Consider the following 24,875-nt stretch of genomic DNA (forward strand, 5'->3'; position numbering starts at 1 on the left):
CTTACAGCAACCAGCGCTGCAAGTGGTGTTAGATGTGGCCACACTGCAGCGCTGTTGGGCGGCTTCAAGGGGGGGTTCCGGGAACGGGAGAGCAAACCGGGAAAGGAGACCCGCTTCGCCGCGGTTTGCTCTCGCGTTCCCGGAGCCACCCAGCAAACCGCAGGGAAGGAGACCTGCTTGCTCGGGGTTCCGGGAACGAGAGAGCAAACCGGGAAAGGAGACCAGCTTCGCCGCGGTTTGCTCTCGCGTTCCCGGAGCCACCCAGCAAACCGCAGGGAAGGAGACCTGCTTGCTCGGGGCTCCGGGAACTAGAGAGCAAACCGGGAAAGGAGACCCGCTTCGCCGCGGTTTGCTCTCGCGTTCCCGGAGCCACCCTGCAAACCGCAGGGAAGGAGACCTGCTTGCTCGGGGAACAGGAGAGCAAACCGCGGCGAAGCTGGTCTCCTTTCCCGGTTTGCTCTCGCGTTCCCGGAGCCACCCAGCAAACCGCAGGGAAGGAGACCTGCTTGCTCGGGGCTCCGGGAACTAGAGAGCAAACCGGGAAAGGAGACCCGCTTCGCCGCGGTTTGCTCTCGCGTTCCCGGAGCCACCCAGCAAACCGCAGGGAAGGAGACCTGCTTGCTCGGGGAACGGGAGAGCAAACCGCGGCGAAGCTGGTCTCCTTTCCTGGTTTGCTCTCGCGTTCCCGAACCTCCCTGCAAACCGCAGGGAAGGAGACCTGCTTGCTCGGGGTTCCGGGAACGCGAGAGCAAGCTGGGGAAGGAGACCAGCTTGATTACCAGAGGCTTCCTCCTTCCACGGAGGTCAAGAAAAGCGCTGGTAAGTGTTTACATTGGATTACCAGCGCTGGATCACCAGCGCTGGATCCTCTACACCCGAGACAAAACGGGAGTACGGCCAGCGCTGCAAACAGGGAGTTGCAGCGCTGGTGACGCCCTGCAGATGTGTACACCTTCAAAGTTGCAGCGCTGTAACTCCCTCACCAGCGCTGCAACTTTCTGATGTAGACAAGCCCTAAGTTAATACTAGACTAACATCATGAGATAGATTGTGCCTTCCAACATCTGCGTGTGTGTCCATGCATGGAGCTCAGCCCCTCCGTGTAGATGGGAATTTGGGTGGTTCCAGGGCAGCTCCCTCACTTTCCCCAGCACCTATGAAGAGTTCTCTGTGCAGAAGAGTCCTCCTCCTTCAGTCCCATGAAACCTGTCTGGAAAAGTTAATATACCCCAGGTCATATCTCCCCTCTTTGGGGGCGCTGCAGACAGATGATGCATAGCAGCATGACTCCCTTTGATATGTGCTGGTGAGGAGCTGAGAGAGGGGAAATGAGGCCAGAGCCACCACTGGGGCTTTCCGTGGATAACCAGGGCCTCCCATGAATCCTTGAGATCAGCCAGGTTTTGGAGCAGGAAAGGGACACAAGGGGGACACAAGAGGGGCACACAAACCTCTCCCCCTCAGAAAGAGATGACACAGGAATCTCAGTGAGGAAATCCTTGCAGTTTTCCTCGCCCAAAGCCCCTACTTGAGACTTTTATCTTTGAAGGGCACAATGTGGACCTCAATGTGGTGTGAAGGGACACTGTGCTGCCTCAATTCCTGCCCAAAATCAAGGCTCAGACCATGTGTGGCAGTTTTCGCAAAAGCAATGGCAACGCTCCATGTCATGGCTCTATTTCAACTTGAGTTAGTACATTCAATTTACCTAATTGCTGCAATGGAACCAGTAGAAGAAATAATTTTTCCCACACTTATTTATATTACAGTAGTGCTAGAAACTCCAGCTGAGATCAGCCCCTATTGTGCCAAATGCTGCATAAACACAGCCCCAAAGAGATTGCAATACAAATAGACAGGACAGAAAACAAGTGGGAGAAAGGAATTATACTTATTCCCCTTTTGACAGGTAGACAACTGAAACCCAGAAAAACGAGGCCCAGATCCTCTTAGGAACCCATGTACCTTGGAGGACCTGGGCCTAAGTGACTTGCCCATGGTCACACAGGAAATCTGAGGCAGAACCAAGAATTGAACCCATCTGTTTGTATATTTAACAAGATCATCCTTCTCCAATAGCACTCTGCTCGATTCTTGCAATGCTCCTGTCATGCCAATTCTAGATTTATCCTCAGAAGAGATTGTGACATGGACTGAAATGTGCCAAGTTCTGTGTTTTGTTTCGATTTTTAAATCATGTGGCAGTTTTGGGAAGCAACACAATCTAATGGAGTGAGTAGAGAAGTAGAACCAGGAACTACCATGTTCTAATTCAGTTCTAACTACTGTCTTGATAAAAACAACAAGGAGTCCTTGTGGCACCTTAGAGACTAACAAATTTATTGGGCATATGCTTTCGTGGGCTAGAACCCACTTCATCAGATGTGAGACTTTGGGCAAGTGAATTGACCTCTCTGTTGCAATTTCTCCATCTTTAAAGTGAGACTATACTTATCTACCTTCAGAGATGGCTGGAAGACAAGTTATGTTTGTTCAGTGCTTTGAAGATGCAAAGCTCTAGATATAAAAAGTAGAAGTAGGGCCCTGCTTCAGCAAAGCACGTGCATAACGTTTAGTGTGTGAAATCAATGAGACTACTCGTGCTTACTTAACTTGCACACATACTTAAGAGCTTTGCTGGGGCTCAGGTGGACAGATGTTCACTATTGTCTAGGATAAGAACATCAAGATTAGCCACAAACCTGAACAGAAAATGTTATATCAAAGTTTAAAAAAATAAAAAATATATAAATTATCATTTAAATGTTCCTGGGTAAATTCTCACAGGCAGCTCTTTCTACCTTACCTGTGAACCACCCCGGCCCGATGAAGATGCTCCACTGCTAGAATAAGCTGCCTGATATATTTGCGTGCTTCATGCTCTTCCAGTCTTTTTTTCTCATAGATCTTGTGCATTAGATTGCCCCCAGGGCACAGCTCCATGACAAGGTAGTAGCTGTTTTCAGTTTCCAATATATCCAGCAGCTGAGCTATGTTGGGATGTCGGACCATTTGCTGGATCTGCCCCTCACGTCTCAGATTCTTGGTGACGTAGGTGTCCTTCTTGGCTCTCTTCTTGTCAATAACTTTCACTGCCACCTGATAAGAAACAAAGGAGGCATGGTTGACATCATACACACCAATGATTTATCAGCTCTGACCTTGTACAAATAACCTCAAAATAAATCAAGGGATGTAAGTACCAACTGATAAGCTGTTTGGGGCACAGCAGCCGAGCACAGAGAAATAGCTGTTATTTTCTTGCACTGAGACCTAATTGCTTTCCTAGCCCCGTGTATGGAATGACAGACAAAAGTTGTTGCAAAGATATGGATATCAAAGGGGCGAAAACACTTCTGTTAAACAAACTTGAATGCTTAGTCTGAACATGCTGGACTTGGTCTTCTTCTTGCTATTTGCTCAGAAGTTTCTGATGATGAGATTTACATGCAACCATGAATGTGACCTTTGTATGTGATTTAGACATGCATATGGCATTGGGCTTATGTTTTGAGATGTCACAATTCCAGCACAAGTTTCTTAAAAGTTAACCGAACAGGGAAGAGCAGCATGTTATGTACTACCAAAAATAAATAAATAAATAAATAAATAAATAAAATAAAAAAGAGCACGGCTTCCAGCCTCTGGTCAACCTGAACTATCTCTTTAAAAACATACACTTAAAAACACTCTCTCCATTACCTCCACAACACAATAACCACTTGCATCTTCCAAGAACAAAGGCATTGGATTCATTCTATGACGCCATTGTTTTATACATCGAGAGGCACTGGTTCTAGTTATTGTGTTGGCAGGTTCATTAAACAGTTTGTAGTAAAAACACAGTCACCCCTTTCGTTGCTTCGTGATTTTAGGTATTTATTTAATTCCTAAACTTTCCCATTTAGACATGATGCTGCAGACTTCCAGGTCATTAGCACCAGCCAAGGATTGAACAACATATGTCAGCTGAAGAACAAAAGGCTATGCTCAGCCCTTCCCTCGTGTTCTACATTTCCCCTCAACAACAGGAGTCCTTTTAACTCATGCACTGAAATCGAGGCGCTCACTAACCATTTCTACTGTGACACCTTTTAACTTTTCAGAAACAGGAAAAAAGAGCTTGGTCTTGTTGCATGACAATGAATTTTATACCTAGTTTATTTGAAAAGTTCCTATCTACATAGGGCCAAATTCAGGCTAGCGGGTGGAATGTGCATATGTACCCTCAAAGTGGCATACACAGCTGCCCCACAAACAGCATTATTGGGTGCCTGTATCTGAGTCACAAGCAATTGTGTGCACTACCCTTGCCTTATTTATTCCCATTAAGAGCAGAAATAATTAATGCAGGACAAGTATCTGAGTTTTACTGGACTAGTCATTAATCCAGACAGTAATGGTCATGAAAATGATCTTCTTTCTGCCTCCAGCTTAGCAGGCAACTAGGTCCATCCCTCCTCCTGGATGATGATCTAGCCCCAGTAATTCATACTTTCAACTGCCTGCCAACTGAACTATTTTAACTTATGGTAGTTGGGACTGATGATTAAGACAAGAAGTAAATTGTACCTTATACAGATCACATAAGATCACTTTCCTACCTGGAAACAGTGCCAAGAACATATCCTCCAGTGGCTCCTGGTTTGCTTCCAGTGTCAATACAAAGCACTAGGATAAATATTCTCAACAGGCTGTGACCCTACACAGAAGTCACCTCTCTGTTCACAAACTATCAAGGCTGCTGCATTCAGGGCCAACGAGAGGCGGGGGAGGCCGGTACAAATTACCGGGGCCTGGTGGTCCGGCAGGGGGCCTGAGGCCCGGCTTCTCTGGCTTTGTTGGCCCTGTTCAGCTGGTCCGCCCTTGTTGGGGGGCCTGCAAAACATTTTTCACCGGGGCCCGAACCCGCTCTCGGCGGCCCTGGCTGCCTCCTTCTGAGATGCTGCTGCTAACGAGTTAACCGTGTCCAAAATGAAGCTCTCAAGAGCTGAAAATAACATAGTCAAAGGGGTTCATTTGTGAAGCCAACTGCTGGAAGAGGTATGGATAAGCCAAAGTCTAACCATTGTTAGAGTATATTTCAAGACATGCAATGGCATTTCTGCACTAACCAAAGACAAGGAATGACAACAACAAGATGGCACAAACTAGAAATATATGGGAGAGACAAATATTAAAGTCCACGAGGGAGTACTATGTGAATTTTAATTACTGTATTTGGCTGTCAGATACTATAACGATGGACCACTAATAAATGCCTAAGACATCTTAAAACTTTCTTTCTCTGGATCAGCATATGGCTTATAATTTCAGTCAGTGGTTCTGCTGGTTCCCAGTCAACTGCTATGTGTTTTGCTTGTGGGGAAGACTTCTCTGTATTGTTTTACTTAAGTATGTGTGTGATCCAGAGACCTCTTGGTGCTAACTGGCACAGGGCATGGGGTGCATGGGGATTTCAGGGATCCCCTAGTATCTATGTAGTAGTTCACCAAAGAATGTCACATAAGGTCTCCAATGAAAGCCTGTCACACTGCTCCTCATAATCATTGAGAAATATATGTACAGATAATATGTAAGGAGTTATGTCTATATACTGAAAATTATGTTCTTAAGGTCTGTGACTTGGGGCTGGTCACCAAAAGGTGAGAAACAGGTTTCTTTCCGGCATGATGTGTTTATGTATCTGTCTAAATGCAAATTGACTATTGTATGCTTCACAATAAACACCTATTTACTGTCTGAGCAAAATGCTAATCAGGTGATTGCAAAGTCTCCAGGGGAGAGTCTAGACAGGCAAACACAAGTAACAGGGACAACTCTGTTTGCAAGTAATGACAATGGATTTTTGGACTATAATGGTAGGGACAGAGACACATTCTGGATCTTTCCCTTGAGGAGGCAAGAGGACAGCGTGTTTGTTTCACGAACAGAAGATCACAGCCAAGCCTGGCTGTAATACACTAGAAAGATTTGGGGTGAGCTTTTGCTCTCTAGGACAGGACAATGTCTTGTTAGTTGAGTTTAGGCTCTAGAAAGCATGTTATGATTTGATTTTATATGTCACTCTTTGTTTCTAATATTTCTGCTTATCATTTGAATCTCTGTTTTTTATTAAATATAATGTATTCTTGCGTCCTCTATAATCAAATCTAAGTGCTGTGTGTTAAGTGGAGCTGGAGTCTACCGTGTAACTGGTAAGCCGTGGAATACTGTATTTTTGCGAACAGAGGACCAGTGCATACTGCGAGTGTTCTGGGGATCAGAGGCTGGCCACTCCAGGGAGATGCTCAGAGGCCTTAGGGCTTGGAGTGTGCCTATTGTTGACCTGCAAAGAGAGAGCAGGGCCTACAGAGGCCTGGAAGCCAGTGCTTGTGTTGACCGTGGCTGGTGAAGTTGAGGAACTGATCCACAGCAGGCACAGACAAAGCTTCCTCACACAAAGGTCTGGTGGTAGTGATATGCCTCACACAACCCTGGGTATCCCCAAGAAATGTCACAATGTGTTACAAACATTTTCGCAAATGCTTTCTACTACCTATTGTTCTCACTCGCTTGTGAAGACCGTATCTTGCCTGGAGCTCCAGAAAATATTACTTAGCATACATTACTTCCACATTAGGAGTGGGTAGTGGTAAGGTGTATGTAATTATAGTGGGGGGAATGCTTTATTGTTATAAGGGTTTTTTCTCTGCATACTAGGGCATATGTGGTGGGAATCATAGGGGCCTTCACACCATATAATAATAATGGATATTTTAAAAATGCTTATTTTAATCTTGAAGAAAAAAATAGAAATAGGAATTTGTTACATTCTGCGTTATTCAGAAAGAGCTCTAAGCCCATTTCTTAAAGCCAATGACCTCTAGGTTGGTTCTCATTCTATGCTATGATAAATAAATGCTTTGTTAGATTAGAAACATAGAAATTGCTTGTAATTCTATTAAATCACATCACTAGCCTCACATTAATGAAATAAGCAGACAAAAGGTTAAATTAATGAACTTTTTTTGAGGGGGTGGAGGAGGAATGCTATGATCTGGGAGTTTTACAACAAAAATAGATCCAAAAAGGACCTGACTACTGTTCTCACAGCCAAAATTCCCATTGAATTCAAGTTCATAAGAAACTGAAGAATTAAGCACTAAGAGTTTGACTAATTCAGAAATAATTACTGACTTTTAATTGTCTGGATAAATTATTCAGGCCGGAGGCTGGCTTTTAAATAAAACAAGTTGAATTAATACCTTTGATATAAAGATACAGTGAAGCAATAAACACAAGACAGCTTCACAGGTGAAACATACAGCACAGAACCCTGGCAACACTCCCATAAATGTCTGGAAGCTACACTCCTGACTAGCCACATTAAAAAAAAACCATTTCATTGTAAGGTAAGATAACAACAGGGAAATCAGATCTAACAACTTTTAAAAGCCTGTAGTGATTCACCAAGAAATCAGTCTGTTCTCTACCTAAGGAGATAAGAGCAATAACACAGAGGCTGGTGTAAACTATTCAAACAGCAAACTATAAGAGTTATTCAGCTAAGGACAAACAAATTCATTGATAAAGAAAGAGTATTTGCTGGTTTGCATCATACCAGCAGGAAACAACATCTGCAGAAGAAGAAAAAAAAAGATGCTGGTATTTTTCATAATTGAAAGATACGAAGTATTAACCACATGGAACATAAATCTGTTGTCTGAGGTGTATTGTGAATCATCTTTCACTCACACCAATAAGTCATCCCTAATTCATTGAATATAAAGGCACATTGCTGAGCACATGTGTATCTCCCACATTCACTATATTTGCTAGAGGGAGGCAGGGAAAGTCATGTGAATGTGCGACTCCCAGACAGCAACTTGGCCATATTCTTTCACTTTTATCTAGGAATTTGGGCCCTGATCCTGCACCATTAAAGTCAATAGGAGCTTTGCCACTGACTTCAACAGGTGCTGGATCAGACCCTTAGTATGACTGCACACCACCTATTCAAATAGAGCTGTAGGGTTGTTTTAAGTCTATCCCTTCATTCTGGGCCATCTTTCCCCTCACTTAAGTCCTATCAGCTTCATCCCATCCCATCCACACTACTTGCATTTGGCCTGTAATGTAAGAGTCTAATGGCCAGGGCTGATGTACAGCACACAAGGGAGGCACTGGCAGCTTTGTTTCAGTAACAGCCACACACAGGTGAAAGAAAAAGAGAAAGACATAAGTTAAGAATAAGGAGGACCTGAGTCACCCAGCCCAGAGGAAACTACCATTTCTATGCAGCACTGTTTTCTCTCTTGGCTGGGGAGAGAGTGCATCCTGATTCCTAGCACCAAGGTACTGCAAAGGGCACCAGAGAAATACCTACATATTATGGTGCTTTTGGTATTAGATGCTTCCATTTTTTTCCCTTGGTTTGGTTTGCCCCTGGAATGAGGCCTCCCTGCTAGTTCATTGTAAAGAACATTAGGCCAAGCAAGCCCCATCCATTTCTCCCTCCCTTCTGCACAAGTGGAAGTCCAGTCCACTCTAAACAGTGACACCTCCACACACCCTCTGCCACTCCAGCCAGAGGCTGCTAGAATACCTTCCTGCCCAGGGGCCAGGTTCCGTGCCCAGGGCATACACCTACTTCAGCAGGGAGGGCAAAGAGAAGACATACATCAGAGACACTTTGTAGAGGAAGTGGGAAAAGGAGATGTGGGGAAGAGATTCAAGAAAGAGAAAAGGAGACTCAGGATGGGAAAAGGAAAAACACAAATGGCACAGACTAGGAGGAAAAAGGTGGCAGGATTTATAACTCCGCGAGAAGGAAAGCAGGCCCACAGGGTAAAATACACACAATCTGAGTGAACAGGCTTTGTGCAGCAAAGGGGGGATGCAGGGACAGAATCCATCTCTCTGACAGTAGAGGTTCTGTAGCCCTCTTGCAGATGCTATTACAACTTCTGGGCTAAAGCAGGGGACCCCCAATACCTACAGAACCCCTACCTGGAGGGGTATCGCTAGTGCAGGGGCTCTCAAACTGGGAGTCGTGACCCCTCAGGGGGTCACAAGGTTATTACATGGGGCGGGGTCACAAACTGTTAGCCTTCACTCCCAAACTTCGCTTTGCCTCCAGCATTTATAATAATGTTAAATACAAAAAAAGTGTTTTTAATTTACAAGGGGTGGGGGGTGCGGGTTGCACTCATAGGTTTGCTATGTGAGAGATCACCAATACAAATGTTTGAGAAACACTGGGCTAGTGGATGTGTGTAATTGTGACCCCTGATGCCCCATGCCTCCATGCTGGCACCCAGCACCAAGTAGGATACTTTTCAGATACGTGTTTTAACATTTCCTAAAGATCCCCTGAAATGGGGCGAGAGCGGGACTGCTCAAACCGCCATTTGGAGGATACACATCTAACATCTGGAATCCAGTGCAAGCTGGAGCAGGGACTGGTAACCTTTGGCACGCGGCCCGCCAGGGTAAGCACCCTGGCAGGCCAAGCCAGTTTGTTTACTTGCCACATCCACAGGTTTGGCCGATCGCAGCTCCCAGTGGCCACGGTTCACCACTCCAGGCCACTGGGGGCTGCAGGAACCGGCGCAGGTCGAAGGATGTTCTTGACAGAACTGCTACCTATTGGCCTGGAGCGGTGAACCGTGGCCACTGGGAGCCGCGATCAGCCAAACCTGTGGATGTGGCAGGTAAACAAACCGGCCCGGTCTGCCAGGGTGCTTACCTTGGCAGGCCACGTGACAAAGGTTGCCAATCCCTGAGCTAGTGTCATCTGAAAGAGGGCAGGCAAGGCAAACTTTACCATTGGTCTGGGGAAGAGGCCCAAAAGAAAATTTGAATTAATTTTATGCAGTCATGATCTTGTATCAGTAGCAGCTGATTATACAGCATGTTCCACTCTCACCTGTTTCCATGAACAGGGCAGGCCTGGCCAAGGGGCAACAAAGTCTAACCAGCATTCACTGAAGTAACACATCTCAATCAACACCACCAGAAGAGAGAGATGGAAAGAAATGGGAGAACGCTGAACAGATATTGCAAGCAGTGATCAGCAGAAATGAAGCCAGCAACTGGGGAAGAAAGAAAGAAAAGAAATGACCATATGGACTGTCCAGAAACCTCTGTATTTAAATAAGCCTGCAAACACTTAAAAAGAAATAACAACAGACTAAAATGCGTACCTACTCTAGCATCATCTGGGTATTTTCCTATAAAGGTTCTAGCTCTTTTGTCTCTCATTCTATCTAGCCCATTCCTTGTTTTTATTGCCCCTTTTCACTTTATTCTTTTTTCCTATGTTGCTCTCCTTCCTGTGTTTCCTTCCTTTCCTAAATGAAAGATGCCGATTGGTGCAGGGGCTCTGCTAGGGTCCCCTTCCATGAGGTAGGTTGTTTTTGTTTTATGTTCTCTATATAAAATATCAAATGTTCCTCTCTCCCCCCACATCCTCATATTGTACCATGTAAAAGAAAATTGAAGGACTAAACTCTGCTCTCCGTTAAACTAGGGAGAATGTGGAATTATCCTATTCACTACAATGGGATTACTCCATATTTATCTCAATATAAATAAGTAGAATACGGCCCTATATATTCACCATACACTGTTCCCCCCCACGCTGCAAACCTCATCCACCTATAAAGAAAAAGGCATTTGCCACAGATATTAGCTGAATATCAAAACAAATTTAGGGCTTCAAAATCTGCTCAGGGAAGGTCTCTCATTTTATTTATTTGCTCTCGCAAACCTTAGACTGGGAGCTCTCTGAAACAGAGACTGTCTTTGCGTTGCATGCACAGTGCCTAGCACAATGAAGCCCTGATCACAGTCCTTAAGATGTATCACAGCAGAAATGATAATAAATAATAAAGCAAGAGATTAAAATGAATCGGTAGAAACAGTAGCTCTTGACATCCCACACTTCACTTCTGGTTAAATCTTTGCTATGTAAATAAACAAATGGTTTAGGTTACTGTGTGTTTTGAGATACACAGATGAGTAACAGGCCTTATTTGGGTTTCAGTTTCCCAGAATTATATTGTTAGAATCACTCCCTTTCCTGAAGTTTGTTCTATGCTGTGACACATCGTATGGGCAAATTCTGCTTATCTGGATTGTGGCAATAAAATATTGTGTTGAGTGTGTATTGAGGACGGTGTGTAGTGGGAAAGGAAGGGGTCAAATTAATACCTAGCCTAACTGGTCCTATTGAAGCCAATGGAGTTATATATCAGGGACAAACTTGACACAAAAGTTCCTCATCAGAAATGCTCCTCTTTGGTCATATCTAAACGCCACACAACAATTGTAGTAAAGATAGCACTGAGTATGCCTGAAATGGAAGTGCTCTCACAGCTTCCTTTGTCTCCAGGGTATGTGTCTGGAAAGGAGAATAAAGGTTTTCTTTCCTCCCTGCCTTCGCCTTCCTCCCAACCTAATCTCCCAAAGTGTGCAATGCTCCTGGGCAAATGCTGTTCCTGGGGGAATGCCTTCTCCTACAGACAGGTCTTGCATTTAGAACTGAAAGCAGTCAGGCTCTGATCTCCCCTAATCAAGTGTTCCACATCCAGTACCCAGCTGCAAAAAATGCTTTGCCCCTACATCAGAGCATCTTGTCTAGGGCCAGTCTAGAGTTCAATAAGAGAGTCTTATCCTGGGCCAGTCTCACTGTTTCATGATTGAAATCCCAGCACAGAATCTACCAGGTTGCGAGGGAAGCATGCTGCTCGGATCAGGTACTGTCCTCTGACACCAACCCAAAGCCCAGCAGTTGAGCTTTTACACAGTGTTGGAGAGGAGGAACTTCTATGTGCTCACCGGATATATGCCAGGAAACCGTTCCCTCTCCCCTCTTTCTGGGTGCGCCAGCCACTGTCATATCTGGCTATTGTTTGCTCCCTTCCTTTAGAATCAAAGAGTGAATGGGAGGACAATTGGAGCCAAAAAGTTGTGCTTCTGTTATTGAAGACAAATATTTTCTGGGACAGCACAAACGCACAGAGCAAATTAGGTATTTTCCTAACTGTTCTATGCTAACATGAAAGCAATACAGCTCTGTTAGACAAGGGGCTCGGTCTTATTTAGAGACAGATTTGTCTTTAAACCACTTCTTTGTAAACGCTCCATGATGCTAACAACTTGCAGCTTGAAAATTTGTATTCTTTATGCCTAAACCTCAGTCCTATTCCAATAAGTAATTCAAGTCATGGCATCTCTGAAAAGTCCTGCTGGTGGGAAACCAAATGTTGGATCCCATCACAAAGTAGGATGCTAACCAAAAAAAATAAAAAGTTTAGAAAAAAAGAACACAAGCTCACTGCAGAGTTGACCTTCAAATACATATAAAATTGCTAAAAGGCATTAGTACTTTTAGCAGCTAAAGTTTTATCTGAGATGTTTTTACATTAAAAATGCCAATTCCTCTATATAACTTTCCATGACAAGACTCAAAGACTTTCTTCAGTTAAGACACACTATCATTCTATTGAATAAGCAAGTGGAACCTCATAAAATATTCCAGTGGCTGGTCAGTAACACACTGCACTAGCATATGGGAAAAACAGGTTTGGTTGTCAGACAGGAAGGTGTAATGCACATCATTGGAAACAAATCCTACTGGCTGCAGAACACGAAATCCTTGGAGGGACTGGCCATGAGGCTGAGATCACTGTGTAGTGGATAGGGTCTGAGGTGAGATGCTTGAGAATTTCCCTTTACCAAAAGAAAAACAGTTGCACACTTAGGCCCTGATCCTATAAGACTTAAGCATATGTGTAACTCTACACTTGAGTAAAAGCACACACATGCATTTGCAGGATAGGGGGCCTAACAATTTAAAGATAATTTTGAATGAATGTCCCCTTTATCCCATACACTTTATCTTATAAGTTCAAATAAGAGTCAAATCCTGCAGTCCTTTACTGAGGCAAGACTCCTACAGAATTAAGAGGAGGTATGCCTTATTAAGGGCCAAATTAGCATTGTAGGATTTGGCCTTAAGTAATAAATATAACATGAGAGAAGAAACATCACGGATGACAGTTATGGGCTAATGTAGATGTAGCATGGCACCCCCAGATGGTTTATTAGATGCAGAGACTGAACCTAGGTCCTCTAGATCTGAAAGTATGAACATTTACTGCCTGAGGTAAAACACCTAGATCTATAAACTGACTCAAACCTCTATGCAGTCCAGCCCCTAGAAGGAAACAAAGAGGCCCACTGTGTAAGCATGGACTATGTTATATACATTTATGTAAGTTCATCTCCATTTATATTTTTTAAGATACACATAAAGCATGGATTGCCCTTTTTTGCCCAGCGTATTTTCTTTAGGCTACATATTTTACATCACCTGTATCTTTGCTTTATATTTAACACTACTTTAGCTAAAAAATATCTGACAAAATTTCAGGATAGACTAGAGATTTTGGGTGTCCAACTTGAGACATGTTAAAGAGGCCAAATTTTTAGAATGTAGGATGCTCAGACCTTTCTGAAAATCAGGCCCTTTTAAGGTATCTCAGGTGGGGCACCCAAACACCGAGGGACCCAAATTGACTAGTTGTCACTTTTGAAAACATAGGTCTCTGTTACTTTGATTTTTCATCAGTAAAATGACTATTGCTTTCAATAAATGAATTAGAAGCATCCAAGGATTAAAAATGTCAGCATCATTAAGTGCTGGATCTTTAGCATTTGTTCTAGTAGACTGTTCAGACTCTGTGGTGTCTTTAGTTATTTGTTTCTTAATGTTGTCTTTCAGATGACAGGTTCCAAGGTCTTAAAAGACAGGTGTGCAGATACAAAGATTTTTCAAGCGAATCTATTACTGAAATTGACCAACATTGTCATTGTTTGAACAAAAAAGAAAATCCTTTCATGTAAGCTGCCAAAATTGGATGAGTGTATATCCAGCTGTGACTGCTCTGTTCTCAAGAGATGGAATTCATAGTTTTGCTGTATCATAGTAAGACTTCTTGCCCCAGGGTCCCAATTCAGTAAGGTACTTAAAACACATGCCTAACTTTAAGCACGTGAGTAGGCCCATTGAAATCAATAAGAACACTCCTGTGCTTGAAGTCAGGCATGTGCTTAAATACCCTGGAGTTTACAGCACCCAATTCATAGGGCATTATTAACTATTTGTGTCTGTAAATTTTAAAGTGGCATATTTTGCGAATCCCTTTACTACAATTTTCTAAAGGATTTTTTGACCATCCTGCATAACATTATATTTTCCCTAGCAACAAATCTCCTTAATAGATGTTAGTGCTTTAGGTTTTTGTGCATCCTTCAAGTTATGATTTCTGAGGAAATTCCAGACATTCCTTAAAAGTATCAACAGAAAGCTAACCAACTCTTTATTCACCCTACTTGCAGGTTAGCTGTTCATTTCAAGGAAATCAGAGATAAGCCAGGCCAACAGCAATCTGCAAAAGCAAACTTGTCCACAAGTATAATCACTGTCTGTTTCGCCTCTACTCTGATGGACTGACAAATAACCATGAATATGTGGATCCAATGCAGGAGCAATGAGTTGCAACATTTTGGTGTCATGTAGCCAGCGTATGGCCCAACAGACTGAAAAGCAGCATTTTGCACTGCTATATTGTAAACCTGGGTATGAGAGGGATGATGTGATTCTCCATGGACGAGTAGGATTTCAAGAGTCATGGAAGCGATCTACTCAGTCTTAGACAGAAAGAAGAAGGTTCCATTGACTTCTCAGTCTCTCCTGGTCAACCAATGAATGAGGTGGCCGGAATGGCATCCCTGTGATATCAGCAAATTTTCACTTCTTAGGTATCTAAGGCTATATACAAGTAGACCAGGGACAAAAATAAACGATGGCCCCATAATGATAGCATAGACTGGTTAGGAAATCCTTACAACCCTCTCAAAACCAGCCTTAAGGTCTGGATTAGGTATAGCAAAGAGAAAATATACACTTGAATGTCTGAAACAACATGATTTGCCTGGCAATTTAAAGTGTTCATCAAATATCACTCTCCAAATATTGAATATTTTTCAAAGAAGGATTTCTTCCATACATAAGGTAAAGCTCACATTGCTATAATGCTCTCTGTCACTCAGCAAGAAAACTAGTTGGAGCACAAAGTTTAATCAAGTCAGAGGAAAGGAATTTTCAGGGGCTGTTACACAAATGAATGAGGAGTGATATGTGATCACCGTGGCAGATGGAAAACTTGTTAAGGCAAGTGTGGTCCCTATTCTGTGTTGACCAAATTGATTGCTACACATGACTGGTCATGGGGGAAGTCAGCGTGACAACTGTTACAAAAACAGAGGTCTCTTGAGCTAAACATGGCCCTTTTAAGTTGTAAGAACAACATAAAACATCTATGTCTAAAATATAGCAAAGTGTCGTTTATGCCTTGGTCACAAATGAACTATATCCTACACAGCTGTTTCTGATAAAGTAAAACTTGCCTTTTTAATGCTGACAATTTTGTCTGTCACACTGAGATGGATGAGGCTCTCAGGTTACATGTGGGGAAACAAAAACGGAGAACTGATACCAGATAATAATGTTGCGTTAACAGCAACCCTTGCATGAGAGCCCCTGCTTATGAATCTTCTAACATCCACATTCATGGACTTGTAATATGTTACACATTAAACTGTCCCAGTTTCACATTTCAGTGATGAAATGCATAACTAGGTATGCAGAAAAGTCAGTGTCCCTCATACAATAAATTGCTTTAATACTGATGTAGCTTTATAGTTTTTCTAGAGGAAAATTTACACTTACCAGAGCCATAAATGCTTCTGCTTTTCATGCACAGAAGGTTTAAGTCTCAGCACTATTATTTGTGTGGCGTTATAACTTGAGTGACAGAAAGTTCACAAATGATGAGAACCAACAGAAGTGTTTCAAGGCAGCACAATGATTACATATTTTGTCTCCCATAGCTGCATGGATATCACACATAGAAAACCGAATGTGGAAGATTTATATAAAAAAAATACAACAGGCAGATAGTCATGAAACTTCATGTATTACTCTTTTCTATTCTCTTCATTTTGAGATCTTTTCCATAGCAGTAACACTTCTGATCCTATACTAAAACAAAGAACAGCATTACGTGATCGAAAACTAAAAACCATATCTAAGGGCAAGGCAAGGGTCATAAAAAAAGGAATCTTTAGTAAGTAGAACTTCAGCTTTCTGTTTATTTGTCACAGGTGGTCCTCTTCACAGGCTCTGTAAACCTCTCATAGGATCTTCACTACATTAACCTCCCCTGCAGTGAAGGAAGGGCTAGACCAGGGATCGGCAATTTTCGGCACATGGTCCGCCAGAGTAAGCCCCCTGGCAAGCCGGGACGGTTTGTTTACCTGCCACGTCAGCAGGTTCAGCCAATCGCAGCTCCCACTGGCCACAGTTCACTGCTCCACGCCAATGGGGGCTGCAGGAAGCGGCAGCCAGCACTGCTTCCCGCAGCCCCCAGTGGCCTGGAATGGTGAACCGCAGCCACTGGGAGCTGCGATCGGCCGAACTTGTGGAAGTGGCAGGTAAACAAACCGGCCCAGCCTGCTAGGGGGCTTACCCTGGCAGGCCACATGCCGAAGGTTGCCGATCCCTGGGCTAGACTCAGTTCCCTCCATTAAGGGCTGGTCAACACACAGTTTTTGTATTGTTTTAGTATCAGTTTAGAACAGGTATAATTAAAGTAGTACAAACCCCCAGTGTGGACACATATTTTTACTATACAAAGTTGCTCATATTGAGATCTGTGATTCCAGGAAATATACCAAAATAAGCATTTTCATTCACTTTATTGGCAAGTCCTGAACCAGCCAGCTAGAAGAGTCATAAGCTGTAACCCACTGCCCATTAGCAGACAAAATGTTGTTTTGGAAGGTATTAGGGAAAGTGTTTGAGAGAGACACATTACAGTAGTTACGAGATGGTTCCAACTTTAACCTTTATGACCATACTACCCTCAGCCTTTGCCTGAGGTTGCCACTGATGGGAGGGATAAGAAAGCCAATGTATTTATTTAAAACACTATTTGTTTACTCTCAGAACATTAGATTTCAGCATTTTAATCTTGTTTGTGATTTGATTTCAAATACCAAAAAGTGTTCAATGGAGGTGGACAGAGGCTGTCCAATAGAGTTTTAAATAACCCTAGTACTGAATCTTCCACCACGTCCCATGGGAAACAATTGGACGGGCAAATAAATCGCGCTGTTAAGAAGTATTTGCTGAAGGCCAATGCAAGTTTTCCTTTGCTCTGTTGTATCCATTTATTCCTACTGAAACACCCTCAGACCACCCTGCATAATTCCTCTTCCACCTTGGCACTGACACTCTTCAGATAATTGTAGATATTCCCTTGAAAAACTTGGAGAAGGGTGTAATCAACATAATAACTAACAGATCATTTTTTATAATGCTGTTTATACAACACATAACTACTCAGTTTTAGATAGACTATTACAATTCACTTGTTACGGGATGGTTTGTCACAACAGTTAAGTGGCTCCTTGACTTAGGAATTTACATCATCCCCCTAAATAATGAAGATAAATGCTGTACGCTATTGCCTTCTATTTTCCTGCTTTTGGAATAACCACATAACTTGCAAATGGCAAAGGGAAGGGGACATATAAGTGAGTTGCTTTATGTTTTCTGAAATGTATGAAGATAAATAGTAGCAACCCACTATTCACCAGCGTAAAAGCAACCTTGGTATAACTTCAAGAGCATATACCAGGGATGAATAAGACCCATTCTGAGACAAAGAGAGTGGGACACATTTTAATTAACAAGACATTTATATTTAACACATGCCTCCAAAACCAGGCACACAGCTTTACACTTCATTAAAAACGTTAAAAATACAAAGCTTTCAAGAGCAAACACAAGGACCCAGATGTGAGAATCACACAAAAACTTACACCTGGTGTCAATTTAATCTAAACACTGGATATTTCCCTCTATTTGCCACCAATAACAAAAAGTATGATGGTATATATGAAAAGCAAACACTACTGACGTGCACTGTTAGTGATGCCTTTAAAACTGCTGAATGTAAACTTGAAAGCAGATTATCTCAAGAGGATAAGCAACTGCCACATGTGCATCAATTCAGATCGTTGCAGAACATGTGAGAGCTACAGCTGAAAAATATTAAAACAAGCTTCCTGGAAGACAGACTGGAATAGTGAGCAGCCTCTCTGACTATTAAAGACCATTTTACTTACTCCAAATATAAAACATAGAACAACAGGGGGTTAGAGGGAAGAGTTCAGCTTTGTAATAGGCTCCTGTTGAAACTGCTTATTTTCCAGATGAATCCATTCCAAGCAGGTGATTACATAAGAAATAATGAACAGGTGATTGCACATCAGCAGCGTGGTGTTTATCCTGCCTTATGTTAAAATCCTTAAATGCTCCATAACATGTGTTATGCCACACTGTGTTGACAAAGTGCCAAATCCTGCAGTCCTCATTCAAGCAAAACTCCTACTGAAGTCACTACAACTTTGACTTAAAATCCTTCTAATTATATTCTAAATAAAATTATGTGATAAAGTACAGTATTTCACATTTACATAGGCATTCGTTCAATAATTTAAATAAAAATTACATACAAGAAAACTACATGAAAAGAACATTATTACAACTGCAAAGTCAAGCACTCCAAAGCTAAGCAGAATTAAAATTGTTGGTGAACCTTAATTTGGCCCTCTTGTCCATCTGTGTTATTATACAGTCTTAAATTATACGATCACATAGAATTTGTTCCACAGGATCTCTGCTTCATTCCATGCGCAGAATGGCCGGTCCTCACTTAAAGAGCAGCTGTTCAATATTTTGTTTTAGCCTCAAAGTTTAATGTATACGTGGCCCAACACCACAAATCTTGTTCTAACAACAGAATTATTCATTTCCTCATGGGTTTTTCTGTGGTGCTCATCACTGCAGTAACTGAGTGCTTCACAAACATTTATGTCAGGTATTTGCTTTTTGCAATCCCCTGCCAAATTTCAAGTTCCTGCTCCAAAGAATGGGGGCGCTAGAGCTTTCAAAGAAAAGGTCACCATAATTTACTAACATGGGTCTGGCAAGCTGCTGGGAATACCCAGAGCTGGGAGACACTGTGCTACCCCTCTCAGCCTCAGTAAGTGGGAGCTTTGCGGCACCTAAGCTATGTGACAACTACCTGACACACCAGCTTGTCTGCCTTGCCAACAAACTCTTCAGGGCTCTCCCAGCCCAAACCTTGCCTAGCAAATAACTATTAGTGAACTCTAGCTCCCGAGCGCCTCAGAGATGTCGCTCTGCAATGCACAGGCCTTAGCACACTGCAATAACAAAAGAGATTAAGTTTGCTGCTGCTTTAAAGAAACAGAAACAACAACTTGTTGCCTTGACTGGAATTAACAATCACTTCCATACAATCAAAGCACTGGGTTGGAGATGAAAAGTAAAACAAGTTTATTTAATTAAAAAGAGATTGGTTTTAATATGGATTCAAATATATGGGATAAAGATAGAAAGGGTTACAAAAAACAACGGTAAATTACACTTTCTAATGGCTAAGACCTAACTTAACAAGTTACAGTCTTTGTAAAAGCTGGTTTCTGCAGCAAATCTTCCTTTTCCAGCAATGGATGACCAGCTTTTAATCAGGAGCCCCACAGGGATTCCCAAGGCACTAGTTTTCCATGTCTCCTCAGGTAAAGGATAACTTAGGGGAGGGTCACTCCCCCTCTTTTTATAGTCCTGTAAACCTTTGAAATACATTCTTCTGAAATGTATCCCCAGATAAAGTTCCTTTCCCCGAATGGGTGTGGATGCCATGCTGTCTGGTGTAGACTCCATGCTGTGTTCTCCACCACTGGGGTACACTAAACCAATCAGGCCAGCTGATAATCACTGCCAGAGACCAGGGAGGCAGTTGCTTCCTGATACACAGATGTTGTTAGGGTCAACAATGGGGAAAACAACATATTTTTTCCTAGCCCTGTTCTCACAAAACAGCTGAATTGTTTTGGCTGAAAATTTCCCTCAAAACATCATCTTCAGGCAGGGACCCAGAATGAAAAATGTCATCCCGAACAGTTAAAATAACAGTTTCCAAATTTTTGATGGTCATTTTCCCCCTTATCGCTGACCATGCCCCTCCCCTGCCCCCCAGAGCCAGATCCAGGAGCAGGGTCATGGCTCCGGAGGAGTTGAGGGCAGATGCTGGCCCTGGCTTAGCTCCCCAGGACATTCCTCCATGCCCCCCCTGGGGGGAGCACCCCATACTTTGGGGACCTCTGGGTTAAAGTCTGGCAAAGTTCTACACAACTGAAAACAGCATCTCATAATGGAAAGTGTTAGGCAACCATAATATTAGGTAGCACTACCATCTCTACCTACAATAAAGGATTAACCTGTCACAAACTGTTCCACCTTAGCACCCCACACCTTATTCATGACTGAATTTCCTCAGATGACCTGTCTTTGTTATACTCCACTTGGGCTCTGATTCTGCAAACACACAATTGCTTAGTTTTACTCATATGATAAGTTAATGGGACCACAAGGTACATAAAGTTGACCACATGAATTCTTATACAATCAAGGCTTTAAATGGTAAGGTACTCAGAATAAAGAAAGTTTCTTTAACTACTATGTAAAACATCATGTACACCTAGGGGGCTATATATACTGAACACTGTATATTCTCATTTGTGAGATGGAGGGGATTAAGTTTCGCTGCTTTAACGTAAGCTTTTACAAACAAAAAGGAAAGATTTCTCACAAGTGGTAGCTTTTAATGGAAAAAAGAGTTCCTGGAAGAAGGTCACTGTACCAATTTTACAGTAAGTATTTTTCAAAACAAGCTCTTCTACATCCATAAAATTTAAAAAATGTGTTGAGACCCCAATGATAAATAAAGCCACTAATTGAATGTTCATGGTGAGAAACAGAATGCACGTAGAAAACTAACTTTACACATGCAGCACCGTGGGAAAAAAGACAAAAGAATAGGCCGAATTTCTAAATAAGGATCTGTGCCTTGATGCCATGAGTCACTGAAAGCAATGAGTGTTGCCAACTCTCACAATTTTCAGCCACACAATATCTTGGGGTTTTCTTAAAGCCCTGCCTCCAGGAGTCATGTGATTATGTGTTCCTCAGTTTCATTTTCAAAAAGTAAGTTTCTAGCCTGAATGGTTGAGGAGAAAAGCTTGAAAATGTGACCTGAGTGCATTCTAAATGCTCAGAAAGCAGAAGGCAAAGAAAAAGAACCCAAACCATATTTTAAAAGCTCATGGTTTTTAAGCCAATCTCATGATTCGGGGTGGGGGGTCTTAGCACAGCAACATGCATTTCCCATATTCTAATATCAGTCCCCAGTGCAATTTTACGCCTGCCAGCAACAGCTAGGGTACAGGTTGTTTCGGCCAGGCCCACTCTCTCAACTGGCACACTCCCTAGATCATTTAAAAAAGAAAATTGGTTCATTCTTTTAGCATAACTTGCTGTTCTTTGGAATCTCATTACAAAGATGATTTTTTAAACTGATACTTTAGGCAAGAGCCGGGTGTTATCAATTTAAAGATTATTAAGGCCAAAATGAACCATTAGATCATTTAGTCTGACCTCCTATATAACACACAGCACAGAATTTCATACATTTATCCCTGTATTGAACCCAATAACTTGTGTTGACTAAAGCATTTCTTCCAGAAAGGCATTCAGTGCAGACTTGAAGATTTAAAGACTTCAAGAGATGGAGGATGCACCATGTTCCTTAGTAATTTGTTACAATGGTTAATCACCCTCACTGTTAAAATTTCTAATTTGAATTTTTCTGGCTTTAACTTCCAGCCATTGCTTCTTGTTATCTGTTTCTCTGGTGATGATCAGACACTGAATAGGTCTATGCTACAATGTTCTGTCGGCATAGTCACGTTTGTCAGCGGTGTGAAAAAAACCATGTCAGCATGGTTCTTGTAATGGGAAACTATGCCTCACCAACCTGTTAGAATTCTTTGAGAAAGTCAACAAATATGTGGACAAGGATGATCCAGCTGAGTTAGTGTACCTGGACTTTCAGAAAGCTTTTGATAGGGTCCCTCACCAAAGGCCCTTAAGCAAAGAACGCTGTCATGGAATAAGGGGGAAGGTTCTCTTGGATCAGTAACTGGTTAAAAGATAGGAAGCAAAGATAGGAATAAATGGTCAGTTTTCACAGTAGAGAGGTGTAAACAGTAGGGTCCTCCGAAGATCTGCACTAGGACCCTTACTGCACGACATATTTATAAACGAAAAAGGGGATGAACAGTGAACTGGCAAATGATGATATAAAATTACTCAAGATAATTAAGTCCAAAGCTGACTGAAAAGAGTTAGAAAGGGATCTCACAAAACTGGGTACGAAAATGCAGATAAAATTCAATGTTGGTAAGTGCAAAGTAATGCACATTGGAAAACATAACCCCAAATATAGATACAAAACGCTGGGGTCTAAATTAGCTGTTACCACTCAAGAAAGAGATCTTGGGGTCATCGTGGATTGTTCTCTGAAACCATTTGCTCAATACGCAGCAGCAATCAGAAAAGCTAACAGAAGCATTAGGAAAGGGATAGATAATAAGATGCAAAATATCATAATGCACTATATAAATCTACAGTACTCCCACATCTTGAATACTGTGTGCAGTTCTGGTTGCCCCATCTCCAAAAAGATATATTAGAATTGGAAAAAGTTCAAAGAAGGGCAACAAAAATCATTAGGAGTATGGAACAGCTTCTATATGAAGAGATTAAAAAGATTAACTATTAAACTTAAAAAAAGGATGACTAAGGGGCAATATAATAAAGGTCCATAAAATCATGAATGGTGTGGAGAAAGTGAATAAGGAAGTATTATTTACCCCTTCAAATAACACAAGAATCAGGGCTCACCCAATGAAATTAATAGGCAACAAGTTTAAAATAATTATAAGGGAGTAATTCTTCACACAATGCACAGTCAACCTGTGGAAATAATTGCCTGGGGATATTGGGAAGGCCAAACTATAAGTGGGTTCAAAAAAGATACGTTCCTGAAGTATAGGTCCATCAATGGCTATTAGCCATGATGGTCAGGGATGCAACTCCATGTTCTGGGCGTCCCTAAACCTCTGACTACTAGAAGCATGGAGTGGACAACAGCAGATGGATCACTCAATAATTGCCCTGTCCTGTTCATTCCCTCTGAAGCATCTGACATCGGTGTGACACTCTGTATCTCGGGGACACACCTTGCACCCCCATGTTCATCCTTATCATATGATTGTGTGGTATCAAATGCAAAGTTTGTCATGTCGAGTGTCTTCAGAAGGCTCATGATGCACTGAGCATTGTTGTTATAGTAAGGTTATAGAAATGTTATAGGTTGTAATTTCATGTATATAGTTATGAGGCTGAAAATGTGTCCTCATGGCTTAAAACAAGCCCAAGCAAAAACTCTCCAAGAGCAAGGGGGCAGTTCACAAGTCCTCAGGGCAGGTATGAGACAAACCCACCCAGCCTCACAGGAACAAAGGAGGCTGGCCTATGCAGCAACAAAGGATCCATTGGACTCTCGAGTGAATCACCCCTCTTTACCTTGGTCAGTCAGGGACTACAATGAGGTAATGCTCACTTGACCCTGAAGTGGGGGAGGGGGGGCGAAGCCAAGAGGGAAGAAAGAACATGCTAAAAGGAAAAGACATTTGCCATGCTATTCCTCTCTTCCACCTCCATCACAGACATCACCACCAAGTAACTGAAGTGCTGATCAAAGGGGAGAGCCTGGCTGAAGGGTAACCAGCCACCCTGTGGTGAGAAGCATCTAGGTTTGTAAGGGCACTGAAACTGTTAATAATAATAAGAGATACACCGATCTCCTAGAACTGGAAGGGACCTTGAAAAGTCATTTAGTCCAGCCCCTTGCCTTCACTAGCAGGACCAATTTTTGCCCCAGATCTCTAAGTGGCCCCCTCAAGGACTGAACTCACAACCCTGGGTTTAAGCAGGCTAATGCGCAAACCACTGAGCTATCCCTTGCCCACAAGACCAGCTTAGAATGCATTTTGCTTTTATTTCATTTCACCAAATCCAACTTGTGCTTTGACTTATAATCACTTAAAATCTATCTTTTGTAGTTAATTAATGTTTGTTTATTCTACCAGAAGCAATGTGTTTGGTTTGAAGCGTATCAGAGACTCCTCTTGGGATAACAAGCCTGGTGCATATCAATTTCTTTGTTAAATTGACAAACTCATATAAACTTACAGCATCAAGCAGGCATAAATGGACACTGCAAGATGGAGGTTCCTAGGGTTGTGTCTGGGTCTGCAGATATTAGCTAATGTCATTCAGTTGCACAATCCAAGAAGCAGCTTACATTCCAGAGACTGTGTGTGAACAGCCCAGGCGTGGGGGTTCTCACAGCAGAGCAGGGTAAGACTGGCTCCCAAAGTCAAGGATTGGAGTGACCTAGCCGATCACTGGCCCAGATAACACCAGGGAAACATCACAGTGGTGCAGTGAGCAGGGTGTATGTACAACTTGTTACTACAAATGAAGTTCACATTTTAAGCACTGATATTTGTGATTTTAAGTCAATCTTAAGTGCAATTGCTAATAACAGCCAGGAGGAGGTCACAGTTTTGTTATTTTCTCTTTGTTTATTTTGGGTGAGGGAAATAAGCACAAGAAAGCAGAAAAATGACTACCAGTGAGGCAGCTACAAAACTAGAGCTGGCCAGACTGGAAACTAGAGAGAAGGAAAAGGACGGCGAGTTTCAAATGTGGCAGGCAGAAATGAGGCTCAAAGAAGCAGCTGCGGCCAGGGAAACTATGGAGG

General features: G+C 42.4%; 1 protein-coding gene across 2 annotated transcripts in view; it reads right to left on the bottom strand.

Moving 5' to 3' along the window:
- HUNK (hormonally up-regulated Neu-associated kinase) overlaps positions 1-24,875 on the bottom strand; it is a 122,231-nt gene that overhangs the window by 55,623 nt on the left and 41,733 nt on the right. For both annotated transcript variants that reach the window (XM_030579235.1, XM_030579234.1), the window contains exon 2: positions 2,807-3,099. In XM_030579235.1, the coding sequence (XP_030435095.1) occupies positions 2,807-3,012 (206 nt within the window). In that variant the 5' untranslated portion in view covers positions 3,013-3,099. The remainder of the gene's footprint in view (positions 1-2,806; positions 3,100-24,875) is intronic.

This window comes from Gopherus evgoodei, chromosome 1 (assembly GCF_007399415.2).
Source record: "Gopherus evgoodei ecotype Sinaloan lineage chromosome 1, rGopEvg1_v1.p, whole genome shotgun sequence".
Taxonomy (NCBI): domain Eukaryota; kingdom Metazoa; phylum Chordata; order Testudines; family Testudinidae; genus Gopherus; species Gopherus evgoodei.